General features: G+C 40.3%; 1 protein-coding gene across 2 annotated transcripts in view; it reads right to left on the bottom strand.

Annotated features, from left to right (window-relative positions):
* Window positions 1-336: 336 nt before the first annotated feature.
* Window positions 337-20,760, bottom strand: part of LOC124711979 (X-linked retinitis pigmentosa GTPase regulator-like) — a 340,089-nt gene continuing 319,665 nt past the window's right edge. For both annotated transcript variants that reach the window (XM_047242261.1, XM_047242262.1), the window contains one exon: window positions 337-1,628. In XM_047242261.1, the coding sequence (XP_047098217.1) occupies window positions 1,605-1,628 (24 nt within the window). In that variant the 3' untranslated portion in view covers window positions 337-1,604. The remainder of the gene's footprint in view (window positions 1,629-20,760) is intronic.

The following is a 20,760-nucleotide window of genomic DNA, read 5'->3' as shown; positions in this document are numbered from 1 at the left end:
GCTGTGAGAGTCTTTAACACTTCGTACAATTAAATGAAACAACAAATTTACTGTTACAATATTTTGTCTTCTGGTAAGTGTTACACATATTGTACTGTGTCTAACTGGCGACAACAAGTTTACATGCTACATCATTTATATTTAAGAGATAGCTAATGAATTCTGAGTGAAGGAAATGGTATACAACATACTGTAATGTCAAGTACATAAATAAATTAGGTTATATACAGATCTTTTCTGAAATGAGTAGCTGAACACACTGGGGGAAAAAACTTGGAGGTATTTGAAGAGACAGTCAACTTGGATAACAAAATATTTATTGCAGAAGTACACAGGTTAAAAAAACACAACTTTAAACAAAGTTCTTAAAATGTGCAATATTTGTAAAATACAGTCAATAAGAAAATGATACATCCCAGCTGTACAAAAGATTTATATAAAATACTGGTGGCATTATCACAGCCAAACATTTGATATTGCTTCACAGTATCACACAGAAAGAGTGATTGCTTTATTTAGAACTGGATACTCTTCCTATGATTTCATTCAATAGGAATTATATGATGGAGGGAATGTGTACAGAGAGAGAGAGATGTAACTTTTAATGCATATGGAGATAGTTCTGCATCAAGAAAGATTTTAAGACCACAACACAAAATAAATGGGACTTACATAATTTCACACGTACGCACGCACGCACACACACACACACACACACACACACACACACACACACACACTTGATATAATACAGCATCTTATTAAACAGTGGTCTGTTTTAAAGGGTTCACACATATAAAACAATATTTTTATAGATAAACTGCTGACATGTGTCTCTGCATGTCCACAAAACAATTATGGGATAAGAATAAACCTGAAGAAGGGAAAACAGGGCTGCATATGTGGCCTCGTCTATAGCTGCTGAAACTTTAGTTTCAAAGTACTTCTTACTTTACACAACCTTATCACTTAATGGAAAAAGTAAATTTCTTATTGCACATAAACTTCTCTTATAAAGCGCAAAACAGAGATATTTTACTGTACCTCCTTCTCTCTCCGAGTCTGTTCGGATGGTAATTATTTTTGAACTACTATTATATAAATTACAAGCACATTATGTCACTCAAAATTTAATTCTTTTTGTCCACTGAGCAATATTTGTAATTCAGATTTACACACAAATATTATCGAAAAAGTAATTTAATTCCATTTCCATGTATATCAAAAATATTTCACAATTGAAACCACATGGTAAGGCCACAGTTGGAAAGATATTATTCTAATAGAAAATTATGTAAATACAGCCAACAAAATTTTGAGGAAAAGGTAACTAACAGCTACAACCATGTTACAGATAATATTATCAACAGGAAATATGTTTCACTGATATGTTGATATAAAAAAAGAGTACAATAAGAAATGACTAGATATAACAAACATTGAAGGGTGTATTTCTTTTTCTGCCTGGATTTTATCTGTGTTACACATCATTCTGGTCCAGGCTCCTGAACAACATAGGTGGAAAAAACCGTAAAATCAAGAAAAACAGCTGTCATACTTCCAAAATAATTCCAGAATTCTCCTTTTTAGTAAGCTGATTTCTTCTACAGAATGAGGCATGCTTTCGACTGGAAAATAAGAAGTTATCAGTTAGTGAGGTACACATTCCACAGTACATCATGTACCACAATGAGAAATGTAATAATGCTACAAATGCACCCCCCCTCCCCTCCACAGATACTTATGGAAGTAGGCCTAAATAGATTCATGTGGTGACCATACACATTAATTTCTGCTTAAAAAAATGTACATGTCATGGTTATCAATAAAAACTGTTTTTAAACTGAGGTGACAAAAGTCACGGGATAGTGAGATGCACATACAGAAATGGCAGTAGTTATAACTTGCACAAAATATAAAAGGGCTGAGCACTGGCGGAGCTGTCATTTGTACCTTGGTTATTCATGTGAAAAGGTTTCTGACGTGGTTATAGCTGCATGGTAGGAATTAACATACTTCGAATGTGGAATGGTAGTTGGAGATAGACACATGCAACATTCCATTTCAGAAATCATTAGGGATTTTAATCTTTTGAGATCCACAGTCTCCAGAGCATGCTGAGGATACCATATTTCAGGAATTACCTCTCGCCACAGACAACAAAGTGGCCAACAGCCTGCACACAACAACTGAGAGCAGCAGCTTTAGTGTGGAGTTGGCAGTGCTAACAGACAAGCATCACTGCATGAAATAACAGTAGAAACCAATGTGGGATGTATGATGTATGTATCCGTTAGGACAGTGTGGCAAAATTTGACGTTCATATTCCCAAACAGTGATGGAATTTTGATGGATAACAATGCGTCATGTCACCAGACCACAATCATTCATGACTGGTATAAAGAACATTCTGGATAATTTGAGCAAATGGGTTGACCACCAAGATTGCCCGACAGGAATCCCATCAAACATTCACAAGACATAATTGAGTGGTCAGTTCATGCACAGTATCCTGCACTGGCAACACTATAGAAATGATGGATGGCTATAGAGGCAGCATGGGTCAATATTGCTGCAGGGGACTTCCATCAACTTGTTGAGTCCATGCCACATAAAGTTCCTGTACTACTCTGGGCAAAGGGGGGTCCGACACAATATTACAAGGTATCCAATGACTTTTGTCACCTAATTGTATATGATAATGGAAAATCCTAATTGGAAGACAAATGTGAGATGACACCTTCCCTATGTGATAAGTAGTAACCTTCACTTACTCCATTGTCCAAAATATCATATCATTATTACAAGATGGCTTCACAAGTACAAATAATTTTGACACATTGTGTGATCAATTTTTAGCAGCACAATCAATTCTTTCTGAGCATGCAGAACCTTAAATGGATGATAATAATAAGAGTACTTTTCACTTTGGTATGTTGTTGCCATTGTGATACTTAGTCTGAAGAATGGTTTGATGTAGCTTCTACGTTAATCTATTCTCTGCAAGCTTCTTCATCTTTGAATACCCTCTGCAACCTAGATTGATTTGAAGTTGCTTACTGTATGCATGTTTTGCTCTCCTTCTATAAAGCAGACCACAACACATTTCCTTCCTGTACTAAACTGACCTCCCTCTGATGCCTCAGGATATTTATCAACTAATCCCTTCATTTAGTTAAGTTGTGGCATATATTTCATTTTTTAACCCCATGTGACCCAGTACCTCCTAATTAGCTGAATGGTCTACCCATCTAACTGTCAGCATTCTTGTGTAGCAGTTCATTTCAAAAATTTCTACTCTTTTTTTTGTCTGAGATAAATTTTTGTATAAGGGTACACTCAGACAAATAACTTCACAAAAGACTTCCTAAAACTTAAATCTAATGTTAACAAATTCCTATTTTTGAGAAATGATTTTCTTGCTATACGTAACCTATATTTAATATCCTGTCTACTTTGGCAATCACCAGTTGTCTTGCTGTCATAATAGCAAAACTAATCTACTGCTTTTAGTGCCTTATTTCCTGACCTAATTTCCTTGGCATCACCTGATTTAATTTCAGTACATTCCATTATCTTTATTTCACTTTTGTTGATGCTCATCATATAACCTCTTTTGAAGACACTATCCATTCCATTCAACTGCTCTACATGTTCTTTGCTGTCCCTGAAAAAATTACAATGTCATTGGCAAACTTCAAAGGTTTTATTTCTTCTCCCTGAACTTTTAACTACCTTTCCAAAGCTTCTCGTTGGTTTCTTTTACTGCTTGCTCAATGAACAGGTTGAAGAACATCATCAATAGGTGCAACCATGTCTCACTCCCTTCTCAACCATTGCTTTCCTCTCATGCCACTAGACTCTTATAACCGTTGTCTGGTTTCTGTACAACTTTTAATAGCCTTCACTCCCTGTATTTTACCCCTGCTAACTTCAGAATTTCAGAGAGTATTCCAGTCAACATAGTCAAAAGCTTTCTCTAAGTCTACAAATGCTATAAACATAGGTTTCCTTTCTCTATCTTATAAGATAAGTTCTAGGGTCAGTACTGTCTCACGTGTACCCACATTTCTCCATACCAAAAACTGATCTTCCCGGAGCTCAACTTCTAACAGTTTTTCCATTCTTCTGTACATAATTCGAGTCAATATTTTGCAACCTTGACTTATTAAACTGATGGTGTGGTAGTATTTACACCAGTCAGCATCTGCTGTCTTTGGGATTGGAATTATTACATTCTTCTTGAAGTCTGCCTGTCTCATGCATCTTGTGCCCCAGATGGAATAGTCCCAAGGACCTCAGTAATTCTGAAAGAATCTCATTTACACCAGGGGTCTTGTTTCGACTTCCAGTCTCTGTCAAATTCTTCTCACAGTATTATATCTCCCAGCTCATTTTCATTATCCATGTATAACCCTTCTATGTATTCCTTCCACTTCTCAGCTTCCCCTTCTTTGCTCAGTAACCGCTTGCAATCTGAGCTCTTGATATTCATACAGCTGCCTCTTTTTATTTCCAAATGTCTCTCTAACTTTCCTATAGGTGACATCTATCTTTTCCTTTGTTACACATGCTTTTGCAACCTGTAGCCATTCCTGCTCACTACTTTGTACTTTCTTGACAGATTTTTTAGATGTCTGTATTACCTTTCACCTGTTTCACTAGCTGCATCTATATATTTTTTTCTTTTGTCAATTAAATCCTGTGTTTCTAAGTATTTCTATTAGGGCCAATCTTTTTATCTATTGGGTTCTCCATTCGTTTTCTACTGCATTCCTTTCCCCTGTTTCAGTCAAATATTGCCTAACACTCCTTCTGAAACTCTCAACATTTTGTTCTTGCAGTTTATCTGAGTCACATCTCCTTAATTTTCTACCTTTTCACAATTTCTTCAATATTAAGCTGCGGTTCATAACAAATAAATTATGGTCAGAGTCCACATCTGCCCCCAGATATGTCTTATAGATTAAAATCTGCTTTTGAAATCTCTGTCTTACCATTAAATAATCAATCTGAATCCTTTCAGTGACTCAAGGTCTCTTCCTTGTATACAACCTTCTTACATGATTTTTAAACCAAGTGTTAGCAAAAATTATTAATGTCTATGCACCATTCTACCAGGCAGCTTCCTGTTTCATTCCTTTTCCCCAGTCCACGTTCTCCTACTACTTTTCCTTCTCTTCCCTTACCTACCACTGAATTTCAATCTTCCATCATAATTACATCTTTGTCTCCCTTAACTATCTGAATACTTTTTTTAATCTCATCATAGATTCTTTCCATCTCTTCATCATCTGGAATTAGCTGGTATATAAAATGGCTACTACTATGGCGGGTATTACCTTTGTATTTATAGCTTACGTACATTATTATTTTCATATTTATTATTAGATTCACTGCTACATTACACCTGCTTGATTTTATATTTATAACCCTGTACTCCCCTGATCAGAAGTCTTATTCTTTCTGCCACTGCACTACTGCACTTCAATCCCACCCCAATTCTTCTTGAGGCACCTAACATTCCATGTTCTGACTTGTAAAACGCCAGATTTGTTTTTTCTCCTGATAACATCCTCCCAAATAGTCCTCGCCTGGAGAATCAATTGGGAGACTATTAGACCTCCAGAATTTTTGCCTGGGAAGATGCCATCATTAATTCTGTACAGTAGAGCTACATGCCCACAGAAAAATAACAGTTGTGGTTTCCCCATGCTTTTGGCCATTCACAGTACCAACACACAAGGCCATTTTGGCTAATGTTACAGTGTCAAATTAGTTAATTACGCAGGATGTTGCCCTTCTTCAGGAACCATAGGTTAGTCTGGGTGCTCCAGAGATGTCTCTCCACTGTGGTTGCACCAGGGTAAGGCTACCTTTATCAGTGACACTTGCAAGCCACCCCATCTCAGAAAGGGCCATGGTTTGGGGAGGGGGAGGGGGGGTTGATGCTACTGCTTAAATTTCTGTTTGTGTCATTTCCATGAAATACAGATTTAAGGATAAGACATTACTTGATTGATATTTTAAAAGTTTTTCTAGTCAATATTTTCAGTTTTTCCATGAAACAGAGATTTTGGGATAACTCATTACTTAATCGATATTTTAAAAGCTTCTTTAGTCAGTATTTTCAGTTCATCTGCTAACGAATTATGTTCACTCATCATCACAATAATTTTCTGTCAATGCATCTTCTGTTGACTGTGTGAAAAGCTGATTTGTGCCTGGTTTCGTTATTATGAATCAAGAAGTTCCTAGTAGCTATTTCCATATTTCCTTCTACTAACATTATGGTCTGATAGAAAACATAGTAAACAAAGTCAGAATATTAAAGCTCATGAATCGATTTCTATGTGATGTGCCTAGATGCTCCTTTATTACAATCCTCGTTGCTCTCTTCTGCTAAATAGAAACCATTTTCAGCAAAGTTTGGCAGATACTGGCCGGCAGTACTACTCTGTATGACAGAGTAGGATATACTAAGCCACAATACATATTTCTTGTGGTTTCAGCTCAAACACTAATCATCATCATCTTGTGGTTTCAGCATTTTGGCAAGGAGTTGATGAATACAGAGTGGATGTTATTGTATTACACAAATGAACAATTTTTTGTTTCCTTGAGAGCTGTTACCTGTGCACAGACTCAAAAATGTAATTACCAGAAATGTTGTTATGACAATACCACAGGAGTTTCCCTATATGATGCACCTTATTAAATATGAAATACTCTGGTTTATCCTGGATCAGGTATTAAACTATATCCCTGAAATGAGCCTGCACTTTCTATCTATGAAGTTCTCCACCTCTGTATTCAGACTTACTGTACTAGTGCATGCCCAATCTATCATTAGCCTACTTTATAATGAGGGGGCTATTATCCTACAGCATGTGGGATATCATTGATGTAACGTACATTATTTTAATTTTATTTATTATGTACATGTATCATATGTGTGGACAAGTTGCTTTCATGTGGAAAGAGTAGAAACATAGAATATACTTGTCAATACATAGACTATCTGTGCTGATGAGTAAAATAATGCCGTCTTAATTCTGTTACAGATGTCAAAAGACTTGTAAGATCAGCTGAATGGAATGGATAGTGTCTTGAAAAGAGGTTATAGAATAAATACCCACAAAAGTATAATACTAATGGAGAGTAGTAAAATTTAAGTTATATGATGCTAGAGAAATAAAATTAGGAAATGAGACTTTAAAAGGAGTGGATGAGTTTTGCTACTTGGGCAGCAACGAAACTGACTGATGATGGATGAACTAGAGAGGATATAAAAAGCAGTCAGACAATAGCAGGAAAAGTGTTTCTGAAAAAGAGAAATACACTGCCAGAGAAAGTTAGTACACCTGGAACGACAAAGTCAATTTTGATCCAATGACAGTATATGCCACCTGGGGAATAGTAGATGTGCTGATAACATTTTCAATGTTGTCCACCAACAGATAGTGTAGTGGCATAGCTATCAGAGCGCCATATGTGTCTAACCTTTAAGAGGGAATGAACACATCTAGAAGACTCATTGTGGTGTACACATGTAAAGGAAGCAGGAAACCATGCCACAGAGACCCACCGTGCTTCCTATAGTGAAATGAGTGAGTCTGGAAGAGCTCAAATAGTGGCCTGATGAGTGACAGGATGATCATTTCCAAGAATTGTCACTCAAGTTGGACATGTTGTGTCAGTTGTGCAACGATGCTGGTATCAGTGGTCATGTGAACTTTCTCACACCTGTAGATAGGTTCTGGACATCCATGCAGCACAGATGCCCACCAGGATCATTGTAGTGTAAGGGAAGCATTGGCAGATTATACAGTTATCACAGTACAGATTAAAGGGCTTGTGAGCCCAGATGTATCAACACAAACTGTTGCAAACCAGTTATTGGTAGTGCGGCTATGGGCACGCACACATCTAGCTCATCTTCCACTCACGCCACAGCATCGACGTGCACAGCTTGACTGGTCGAGGATCACTTGGAAGATGGAACTGTGCACAGTAATCTTCAGCAACGAAAGCAGATCCTGCCTGCATGCAAGTGATGGTGATTTGCGTGTACAATGTAGACCTCGTGAGCGCTATCTCATAGAGTGAATTCGTCCAAGACGCACTGCTCCTACCCTCAGGCCTTAGGGTCTGGGGTGCGATAAGCTACAGATCTTGTGTTTTTAGCCAGAGCTCAGTGCATGCAGAATGTTGTTAGGGTCTTTTTTTGCAGTTCTTGCAACAGAAAAGTGAATGCTGGCCATAAACTGCCTGTGAAAAAACAACATTTGAAAATCAACATACTCTGCAAGATGTGCAGGAACTTCTCTGGACTTGTTTCCAATCGAGCATGTGTGGAATACGATGGGACAAAAAGTGATTCAGGCAACTTGTCAGGCAACAACTCTTACAGAACTACGTGAACAGGTCAAGCAGGCATGTATCTCAGGACAGTATTTGCCATCTGTATGATTGAATGGATACCACAGTCAGCACCTGCATTGTCACCTGTGGACGCTACACCAAGTACTAATATGGGAGTTTCGGCATTGCTCGGTACCTGGTACCTCAAAACGGCTTGTGTTATTGATCTGTAAATGTAATCATTTCATGTACTCCATATGCACTGGTACAACAATAAATCTTTAGTGGATTGGAAACCTTTACAAGGGTGTACTAATTTTTTTCTGGCAGTGACTTTTATGTCTATGTAAATTACTAAATTAAAGTTCCCCACCATGTTTTTTTGTATAAGGCTAATCTCAGAAACTAGTGCAGAAATTTTGATAAGATTTTCACTAATAGAGAGACCGATTCACGAGGAAGGTTTGTACATAGAATTTATTATTATAGAAATGATGAATGTGTAATATACACTATGTTATCAGAAGTATCTGGACACCTGGCTGAAAATGTCTTACAAGCTTGTGGCACCCACCACGCCTTGATGATACCTTCCACTCTTGCAAGCATATGTTCAATCATGTGCTGGAAGGTTTCTTGGGGAATGGCAGCCCATTCTTCACAGAGTGCTGCACTAAGGAGAGGTATCGATGTCGGTCAGTGAAGCCTGCCACCAAGTCGGCGTTCCAAAACATCCCAAAGGTGTTCTGTGGGATTCAGGTTAGGACTCTGTGCAGGCCAGTCTATTACAGGGATATTATTGTCGTATAACCACTTCGACACAGGCTGTGCATTATGAATAGGTGCTCGATCATGTTGAAAGATGCAATCGCCATCCCCAAATTGCTCTTCAACAGTGGGATGCAAGAAGGTGCTTAAAACATCAGTGTAGGCCTGTGCTGTGATAGTGCCATGCAAAACAACAAGGAGTGCAAGCCCCCTCCATGAAAAACATGACCACACCATAACACTACCTCTGAATTTTACTGTTGGCACTACACACGCTGGAAGATGACGTTCACCCAGGCATTTGCCATACCCAAACTCTGCCATCGGATCGCCACATTGTGTACCATGATTTGTCACTCCACACAACGTTTTTCCACTGTTCAATCGTCCAATGTTTACGCTCCTTACACCAAGTGAGGTGTTGTTTGGCGTTTACCAGCGTGATGTATGGGTTATGAGCACCCGCTCGACCATGAAATCCACGTTTTCCCACCTCCCGCCTAACTGTCATAGTACTCGCAGTGGATCCTGATGCAGTTTGGAATTTCTGTGTGATGGGCTGGATAGATGTCTGCCAATTATACGTTACAAAACTTTTAAACTGTTGGCAGTCTCTGTCAGTCAACAGATGAGCTTGGCCTGTACGCTTTTGTGCTGTGTGTGTCCCTTCACATTTCCACTTCACTATCATATCAGAAACAGTGGACCTAGGTGTGTTTAGGAGTGTGGAAATTTTGTGTACAAATGTATGACACAAGTGACACCCAATCACCTGACCACGTTCAATGTCCACGAGTTCCGCGGAGTGCCCCATACTGCTCTTTCATGATGTCTAATGACTACTGAGGTCGTTGATATGGAGTACCTGGCAGTAGATTGCAGCACAATGAGCCTAATATGAAAAATGTATGTTTTTGGGGGCATCCAGATACTTTTGATCACATAGTGTATGTATTGTTATCTGTTTCATATTTAATTGGCATTTGGAGTGGCATCTCGTGGCAGTGATGGGAGTTATGATCTGATCAGCTAGAGATCAGGCAACATCTGGCAAGAAAAGCAATAAACAGCTGCTGTATCACAAAAGAGCAGCAAAGTGTGACCAGAATCTGTACATAATTTCAATTAAGGACCCGCCATGTTTTTCTGTTTGTACATGAAAGTTCATCTTAGAAACTGCTTTAGGGATTTTGATATATCTTTCACTACTAGATGGACTGATTGATGAGGAAGGTTTGTGTACATAATTTATTATTACTATGGCAGACGCTAATCTAGCAGTAGACACTTAATGCTACCTATGGGAAGCTGGGGCAAGTCACTAGTTTAGTACATATTTAAGTGTGTGTAAGTTCTTTTCTGAAAGTACTTGTCTGGAGTATGGCCTTATAAAGAAGTGAAACATGAAGCAGTGCAAGAAAGGGAATAGAAGATTTTGAAATGTGATGCTTCAGAAGAATGCTAAATATTATATTGATAGGTAGAAAAACTAATGAAGGGGTAATGAATCAGACTGGGGAAAAAAGACCTTGAGTAGAAGAAGGGACAGAGTGATACGACACTTCTGAATGGGTAAAAACTGTAGAGAGAGACCAAGGCTTGACTACAACAAGCAGGTTCAGGCCGATGCACGTCGCAATCATTATGAAGAGATTAGCAGTGGAAAAATTGGCATGGAGAGCTACAAACGAAACCAGTCACTGAAGTGAAGACCACAACAACATCCACAAGTAAAACAATACAGTAGTATTAGTAAGCTTTACAAGCATTGAAATGTTGTGCACTATTTTCCCTTTAGCATGTTAAATTAATATCTATGTTGCTGCAGTAGATTTTAAAGATAGGTGACGTAGTAACAACTTAAAGATTGCATAAAATAAGGAAATGATCAAAAGGCCAATTCGCTGTGCAACATGAGAATTTCACATAAAAGTTTTAGTTTGCATACGTTAAAAAATTCTTGTATACATTAAAATAGAGTGCCACACAAATGTTCTTTAAATTATTTTGAAGCAAGGAGATGTTACTCATGTACTTTTGATATTATTATACAGTGGACTGTAATAATATAATGAAAAGGATAGTTTCCAGAATGAGATTTTCACTCTGCAGCGGAGTGTGTGCTGATATGAAACTTCCTGGCAGATTAAAACTGTGTGCCGGACCGAGACTCGAACTCAGGACCTTTGCATTTCGCGGGCAAGTGCTCTACTAACTGAGTTACCCAAGCATGACTCACGCCCCATCCTTACAGCTTCACTTCTGCCAGTACCTCTTCTCCTACCTTCCAAACTTAACAGAAGCTCTCCTGCAAACCTTGCAGAACTAGCACTCCTGAAAGAAAGGATACTGCAGAAACATGGCTTAGCCACAGCCTGGGAATGTTTCCAGAATGAGATTTTCACTCTGCAGCGGAGTGTGCGCTGATATGAAACTTCCTGGCAGATTAAAACTGTGTGCTGGACCGAGACTCGAACTCGGGACCTAGTTCTGCAAGATTCGCAGGAGAGCTTCTGTTAAGTTTGGAAGGTAGGAGACGAGGTACTGGCAGAAGTAAAGCTGTGAGGACGGGGCGTGAGTCGTGCTTGGGTAGCTCAGCTGGTAGAGCACTTGCCCACGAAAGGCAAAGGTCCTGAGTTCAAGTCTCGGTCTGGCACACTGTTTTAATCTGCCAGGAAGTTTCTAAAGGATAGTTGCTATTCACCACACAGCAGAGATGCTGAGTCGCAGAAAGGCACAACAAAAAGACTGTTGGAAAGTTAGCTTTTGGCCATTAAGGTCTTTGTCAAAAATAGACAACACATGACACACACAAACACACACACATTCATGCAAACACAACTCACACACTCAATCAGTGTCTCTGGCAGGTGGAGCCAGAATGTGAGCAATAAACAAATTGTGGGAGAGACAACCAGAGGTTGTGGGAGGCTAGGGTGGGGAGGGGAGGGATAGCAGGGCAGGGGTGGGGGATAGTAAACTGCTGCTGGGAGTGTGCAGGGATGAGTTGGAGAGTGGGGAAGCTAGGTGCAGTTGGGAGGTTAGATGGAGGGCGGGGGAGGAAGGAGTGGGTTTTAGCGGAAAAGTAGTAAAAAGACTGGGTGCATTGGTGGAACAGAGGGCTATGTAGTGCTGGAATGGGAACAGGGAAGGGGCTAGACGGGTGACCGTTAGGTGATTGTTGGACTAGACATGTCCTAGTTTTTATTGTGTGTACAAGATGAACCGAATCAAGTGATGCTGAGGAAATTAGCTTAGGAAATGAGACACTAAAAGCAGTATATGAATTTGGACAGTAAAATAACTGATGATGTTGGAAGTAGAGAAGATATAAAATGTACACTGGCAATGCCAAGAAAATTGTGTCTGAAGAAGAAAAAATCAAACAATGGAAACTTCAGGTTGGGATATCAACAATATAAGGAAAATGTTAGATTACTACTCACTGTAAAGAAGACCTGCTGAGTTGCAGACAGGCAAACTGAAAAGACTGTTACATATTTAGCTTTCAGCCAAAGCCTCGTTCAGAAAAGAAAACACACACACACACACACATTCATTCACACAAGCAAGCACATCTCACGTACACATGACAAATGTCTCTGATTCGAGCTGCCAGAGGTGGCAGTCATGTGTGCATGGGTAGAGAAGGCAATAGCCCACCCTATGTTGTTCCAATTTCAAGTGAGTACAGGCCTTATTTGCACCCACAAATTCATACCTAGGAACATAAATGCAAATTTGGGGCAAGTAATTGCTACTATGGCCAAACAGTCGGCCAGTTCATTCCTTGAGATACCCCTCTGACCTAGGCTCCAGAGACTAAGGTCAGAGAGAAGGTTACGAATATCAGATATCACAGGATGATCAAAGACTTGGAGATTGCTTACAAAGTCATTGGAAATTGAAGTTCCTGACCAGTAGGAGTTATAAAAGCATATCATGTCCTATTCATGGTTTTAGATGCATCAATTTATATGATGGTAGCACCCTGATACTCTTGAAGAACTGAAAAGAAAATATGCTGAAAGGTCATAAGGGTAACGGTAACTTTAGGACTCTGGAACAGATAGCTTCTAATTGGTGGCCCGAGTGCCAACCAGGATGGCGGGGGTTGTGGGATGCTGGAAAATACGGGGAGTATATCTTAAGTTAGGCAGAGGTCCTGGCAGAGTGCTGCAAGGTTTATTCTAATTTGTGATCTAACCTGAGGATGTGTTTCAAGAGGTTGACACCACGTGCGTGCAAAAAAAGTGGTAAGTTGGCTGATGAGGAAATTGTCAGATGGTAACTGCATAAGTGAGCAACAGCTGGTACTGTTGGAGCTGAAAGGGAGCTGGAGCTTCAGCAAGGAGACTGTCTACAGGACTAGTCCAGATGATGTAGCCAGTCAAATGTCAAGACAATGAGCTGGGTACAACAATTTTAAAGCTTAAGGTGGCACCGAGCCATAAACCTCGCAACCTGAGACCAGTGCCTGGTAAATAGAGAGAAGAGTAGCATGATCTGCACCCCAAGAGGTGTTGGTAAGGAAGCAAGAGAGTTTTAAGCTTTTGCAAGCATTTAGTCTTTAGTTGATGAACATGCAGCAGCCACGTCAGCTGATTATCAAAGAGGATGACAAAAAATGGGATTGTGCAACAATGTCTAAGAGCTGGTATCGAAGTAGAGTTCTGGGTCAGGATGGATAGAAATGCTTGACTCACATTTTGGCGTGTGACAACTGGAAACCATGGGAAAGGGTGCAAGTGGAGGCTCTTTGGATGGCACCTTAAAGCTGGCGTTCAGCTGGGGCTACAGAGTAGGAGCTGCACTAAATGCAAAAATCATCAACGTATGGCACGGGGAGAGGCCTGACAGAGGTCACTAACCCGATGCTGGTGATGAGGAAGAGTGTGACACTAAGCACGGAGCCCTCAGTAATGCTTTTCTCTTGGACCAGTGAAGATCTGTGTGAAATAACAACTCTAACCTAGAAAAATTTGTGGGATAAAAACTGACAAGTAAAAATCTGGACGGAGCTTGCCAAAGTCCTAGCCATGGATAGTAAGTAAAATGTAATGGCACCTTGCTGTGTCGTATGCCTTCCTCAGGTCAAAAAGATTGTGATGTGGTGCTAGTGTTTACAAAACAAGCCTATTGGATCACCATGTCCAACCTAACAAGAAGGTTGGTCGTGGATCACTTCTCTCAGAAACCACACTGATTGGATGACAAAATGCCCTGAGATTTGAGAGTCCAGCATAATCTGCAGGCAACCATCCTTTCAAGCAGTTTGCAGAGCACATTGATGTGGCTAATTGGTTGGTATCTGTCAATAGATGTAGTTTCTTTTTTGCCAGGTTAAGAATTACAAAGATGATACTATCTTGCTGTTGGGACGGGAAGGCACCTTTGAGCCAAATGTGGTTAAAGACATTTGAGTACTTGTAGCCTTTTAGCCCCACCACGAACCATGGACCTTGCCATTGGTAGGGAGGCTCGCGTGCCTCAGCGATACAGATGGCCGTACCGTAGGTGCAACCACAACGGAGGGGTATCTGTTGAGAGGCCAGACAAACATGTGGTTCCTGAAGAGGGGCAGCAGCCTTTTCAATAGTTACAGGGGCAATAGTCTGGATGATTGAGTGATCTGGCCTTGTAACACTAACAAAAACGTCCTTGCTGTGCTGGTAATGCGAACGGCTGAAAGCAAGGGGAAACTACAGCTTTACTGTATGGTTAAATGATGATGGCGTCCTCTTTGGTAAAATATTACAGAGGTAAAATAGTCCCCCATTCGGATCTCTGGGCGAGGACTACTCAAGAGGACGTCGTTATCAGGAGAAAGAAAACCGGCGTTCTGCGGATCGGAGGGTGGAATGTCAGATCCCTTAATCGGGCAGGTAGGTTAGAAAATTTAAAAAGGGAAATGGATAGGTTAAAGTTAGATATAGTGGGAATTAGTGAAGTTCGGTGGCAGGAGGAACAAGACTTTTGGTCAGGTGAATACAGGGTTATAAATACAAAATCAAATAGAGGTAATGCAGGAGTAGGTTTAATAATGAATAAAAAAATAGGAGTGCGGGTAAGCTACTACAAACAGCATAGTGAACGCATTATTGTGGTCAAGATAGACACGAAGCCCACGCCTACTGCAATAGTACAAGTTCATAAGCCAACTAGCTCTGCAGATGATGAAGAAATTGATGTAATGTATGATGAGATAAAAGAAATTATTCAGGTAGTGAAGGGAGACGAAAATTTAATAGTCATGGCTGACTGGAATTTGAGAGTAGGAAAAGGGAGAGAAGGAAACATAGTAAGTAAATATGGATTGGGGGAAAGAAATGAAAGAGGAAGCCGTCTGGTAGAATTTTGCACTGTGCATAACTTAATCATAGCTAACACTTGGTTCAAGAATCATAAAAGAAGGTTGTACACATGGAAGAATCCTTGAGATACTAGAAGGTATCAAATAGATTATATAACGGTAAGACAGAGATTTAGGAACCAGGTATTAAATTGTAAGACATTTCCAGGGGCAGATGTGGACTCTGACCACACTCTATTGGTTATGAGCTGACGATTAAAACTGAAGAAACTGCAAAAAGGTGGGAATTTAAGGAGATAGGATCTGGACAAACTGATTAAACCAGAAGTTGTACAGAGTTTCAGGGAGAGCATAAGGGAACAATTGTCACAAATGGGGGAAAGAAATACAGTAGAAGACGAATGGGTAGCTCTGAGGGATGAAGTAGTGAAGGCAGCAGAGGGATGAAGTAGTGAAGTCAGCAGAGGATCAAGTAGGTAAAAAGACGAGGGCTAGTAGAAATCTTTGGGTAACAGAAGAAATATTGAATTTAATTGATGAAAGGAGAAAATATAAAAATGCAATAAATGAAGCAGGCAAAAAGGAATACAAACGTCTCAAAAATGAGATCGACAGGAAGTGCAAAATGGCTAAGCAGGGATGGCTAGAGGACAAATGTAAGAATGTAGAGGCTTATCTCACTAGGGGTAAGATAGATACTGCCTACAGGAAAATTAAAGAGACCTTTGGAGAAAAGAGAACCACTTGTATGAATATCAAGAGCTCAGATGGAAACCCAGTTCTAAGCAAAGAAGGGAAAGCAGAAAGGTGGAAGGGGTATATAGAGGGTCTATACATGGGCGACATACTTGAGGACAATATTCTGGAAATGGAAGAGAATGTAGATGAAGAAGAAATGGGAGATACAATACTGCGTGAAGAGTTTGACAGAGCACTGAAAGACCTGAGTCGAAACAAGGCCCCGGGAGTAGACAACATTCCATTAGAACAACTGACGGCCTTGGGAGAGCCAGTCCTGACAAAACTCTACCATCTAGTGAGCAAGATGTATGAGACAGGTGAAATACCCTCAGACTTCAAGAAGAATATAATAATTCCAATCCCAAAGAAAGCAGGTGCTGACAGATGTGAAAATTACCGAACAATCAGTTTAATAAGCCACAGCTGCAAAATACTAACACGAATTCTTTACAGACGAATGGAAAAACTAGTAGAAGCCAACTTTGGGGAAGATCAGTTTGGATTCTGTAGAAATATTGGAACACGTGAGGCAATACTGACCTTACGACTTATCTTAGAAGAAAGATTAAGGAAAGGCAAACCTACATTTCTAGCATTTGCAGACTTAGAGAAACCTTTTGACAACGTTGACTGGAATACTATCTTTCAAATTCTAAATGTGGCAGGGGTAAAATACAGGGAGCGAGGGACATGAAAGGGAAGCAGTGGTTGGGAAGGGAGTGAGACAGGGTTGTAGCCTCTCCCCAATGTTATTCAATCTGTATATTGAGCAAGCAGTAAAGAAAACAAAAGAAAAATTTGGAGTAGGTCTTGAAATCCATGAAAAAGAAATAAAAACTTTGAGATTTGCCAATGACATTGTAATTCTGTCAGAGACAGCAAAGGACTTGGAAGAGCAATTGAATGAATTGGACAGTGTTTTGAAAGGAGGATATAAGATGAACATCAACAAAAGCAAAACGAGGATAATGGAATGTAGTCGAATTAAGTCGGGTGATGTGGAGGGAATTAGATTAGGAAATGAGACACTTAAAATAGTAAAGGAGTTTTGATATTTGGGTAGCAAAATAACTGATGATGGCCGAAGTAGAGAGGATATAAAATGCAGACTGGCAAAGGCAAGGAAAGTGGTTCTGAAGAATAGATATTTGTTAACATCGAGTATAGATTTAAGGAAGTCGATTCTGAAAGTATTTGTGTGGAGTGTAGCCATGTATGGAAGTGAAACATGGACGATAAATAGTTTGGGCAAGAAGAGAATAGAAGCTTTCGAAATGTGGTACTACAGAAGAATGCTGAAGATTAGACAGGTAGATCACATAACTAATGAGGAGGTATAGAGAAGAGGCATTTGTGGGACAACTTGACTAGAAGAAGGGATCGGTTGGTAGGACATGTTCTGAGGCATCAAGGGATCACCAATTTAGCATTGGAGGGCAGCGTGGAGGGTAAAAAAAATCATAGAGGGAGACCAAGAGATGAATACACTAAGCAGATTCAGAAGGATGTAGGTTGCAGTTGGTACTGGGAGATGAAGAAGCCCACACAGGATAGAGTAGCATGGAGAGCTGCATCAAACCAGTCTCACGACTGAAGACCACAACAGCAACAACATGTTCAAAATACTTCTTGATGTCCATACTATTTTAGCAACTGACTGAAAGAGAGCATTATATTATCAGCTATTCTTTCATGCAAATATAAAGTTCCATAGCTAAAACAATGACATTCAATAACATTCAGAATTCGATTATCAATTTAATTTTCGTTATACTATGGTCACACTTGGTGGATCTCAGGTATACAGCACACACTTTTTCCATAGAAAACATGGGAAATTGACAGCTAATAAGAAGAAATTCTAATTCTAAATGCATTCATTTGCTCGCCGGCCCCATTAGTGCCACTATGTTTTGACAAAACTATATGGAGTCACTGTTTCTTTACCTGTGTGGCAAGGCCGCGCTACTGTTGCCCATTACTGATGCTGCATGGTATCAGGTGAGTGAAGTAACAGCTGCGTGCATAGCAAGCGACATACATGAACACTCCTCACACAGATTTGCCACGCAGATTCACTGCTCTAGTGTTTATCATCATGGAGCAGCCAATGTAGTGAAGCCATAAGATTGGGGGAAGAGATAGTAAGACTGATAGCCAAAAAGGTGTTATAAGGGGACACTGATGTGGTTAGGAATGGTGGAGCATGCCTACAGAAAGAGGAAAAGCAGTTACAGAGGCGTGTATGATTGCGTAGATGATGTCGCCCACAACCTTGTCGATGCAACATGACAGAGAAGGGGAGAAGGTTACAGCAGAGGTACACAACTGTCAGTTAGCTCTTCAAAGAGCCTACAGTGGTAACTGGTTCATTGGGTGGTGACAAGTAAGTGACAGGATCACTATGAAGTGATTACTGTTACAGAGATCATAATGGAGAGGGCAATATAGCATCATGGAGAGGCTAATGTAGCTAACCCACAGGTTGGGGGAAGAGATTGTAAGATCGATAGCTGAAAAGGTGCCATGAGTGGCACTGATGTGGGTTGGAATACCATCATTGGGTTGAGGTAGGAAAGAAGTTGGTCAATCAGATGAGGTGTTACTTCTGCACAGGGAGTGATGTGTACTGAAATTCTTAAGTAACAGAAAAGGGGGAGAGAGCTGTTGGATCAATGTGGTAGTTTCAAGGAAAGTAAGTCCCTCTCAGGAGGTAAATATGTGTTACAAGTGGTGATCACTGGAGTGGTTTATACTCACACCACAATTGCTTCCAGTGTGGTAGGGATGAGGATCCACTCACTGATGACATCTGTGGGTCAATGTACAGACCCTTCCAGTTGCCCTCCCACAGCCAGTATGATTTCAACACAATGCACATTAACCATGAAGTGTTTGGGAATGGTCATCAGTGAAGGGAGTTTCTTGAAGGGTGATACAGACTGCAGAGCAAGAGCAAATTAGTTGTTGCAGTTCTATTGAATCATGCCGATGAGGGTATCGTGGTTAGGCACAAGAGGCCAGGAGGAACAGTCAAGTCCCAGTACCATTGTCTGTCACCAGTGCATGTGGGACAACATCAATAAACATTGGGTCAGAATACGAGGTCTCTTCAAAAAACTTTGCCCACAAAATTTTTCTTTGCTGATCTTTTACTTATTGTGCATGGTCTCCCTCAAAATACTCTCCTCCACAGTTGGTACACCGCTCCCAACACCATTTCCACTTCCAGAAGCAGTCCTGGTACACCTCTTGCTGGATCGTGCAACGCGTGGTCTGCAAATTTTCTTTTATCTCAACTATCATTGGAAATCTTCAGCCTTTCAATGGGGTTTTCCACTTTGGAGATAAAAAAAAGTCCACAGGTCTGGAGAGTACAGAGGATGAGATAGCATAATGATTTCATTTTTTGTGCAGTAGTCATACACCAACAGGGATGAATGTGCAGGTGCATTATTGTGATGCAAAAGGCATGAATTGTCTCACCACATTTCAGGCTGCCTCCTTTACACATTTTCTCGCAGGCATTGCAACATGTGTGGACAGTACCACTGATTAACAGTTTGCCCCCGTGGCACAAATTCATGATTCCTTCAGTCAAAGAAAACTATCAACATGGCTTTGACATTTGACCTGACCTGAGGAGCTTCTTTTGGTCTTTGACAACCTTTCCTGACCCACTGTAAAGACTGAAACTTGGTCTCAACATCATAATCATAGACTCATGTCTTTATCACCAGTTACGATTCTCTAATGGAACATCTCGTTCTCATTTGTGCAATCCAAACACTCTTCACAGATTGCGAGGCGAAGGTCTTTCTGATCTTGACTTATGAGCAGTGGTATGAACTTGGTGGCAACATGACACATTCGAAGATCCTGTGTCAGGATTTCATGACATGGTCCAACTGAAATGTTAGATTCTTCTGCAATCTTTCGAACAAGCAGTCTTCAATTGGAATGCACAATTTCATTGACATTCCCGACGTGAGTTTTGTCGGTAGACGTCAAAGGGCGTCCAGAATGAGGGTCATCTTTAACTTCCGTCTGGCCATTTCTAAACTATGTGAACGATTTGTAACACTGAGTGTGGCTTAAGCACTCATAACCATAGGCTTCCTGCATAATTTGGTGTGCTTGTGTAAGGTTTTCTTGAGTTTCACGCATAATTTAATGCAGATGCATTGCTCCTCTGACTGCTATCTCAAAATTCACAAATTTTGCACCACAACATTCTACTCAATACAACACTGAACAATAGCTAACACACATACAACAATGAAACTTCAGGCAGTTACACATTAAACACAGGTGTGTGCAGGGATGCCAACCGCAATTTACCCCTACACACCACTGGTGCGAAATTACGAATGTTCCAGAATTTTTTGAACAGATCTCGTATAACAGTGTGGGGATGTCTGGTGCCCCTGCGGTCATGTGAGTAGCATCCTCCTTCTCTTTTACAACGTTTAGTTGTAGGTGTGGAAACAGACGAAGATCTGGCAGCCCTTTGATCCACAGGCCACAGTTCCTTCAGCCATTGGTTGGTGTTGGGCCTCTCACCTTTTGGTTTC

The sequence above is a fragment of the Schistocerca piceifrons genome, chromosome 8 (assembly GCF_021461385.2).
Source record: "Schistocerca piceifrons isolate TAMUIC-IGC-003096 chromosome 8, iqSchPice1.1, whole genome shotgun sequence".
Lineage (NCBI taxonomy): Eukaryota > Metazoa > Arthropoda > Insecta > Orthoptera > Acrididae > Schistocerca > Schistocerca piceifrons.
Note: the sequence above shows the minus strand (reverse complement) of the source record. Positions and strands in the feature narration are given on the sequence as shown.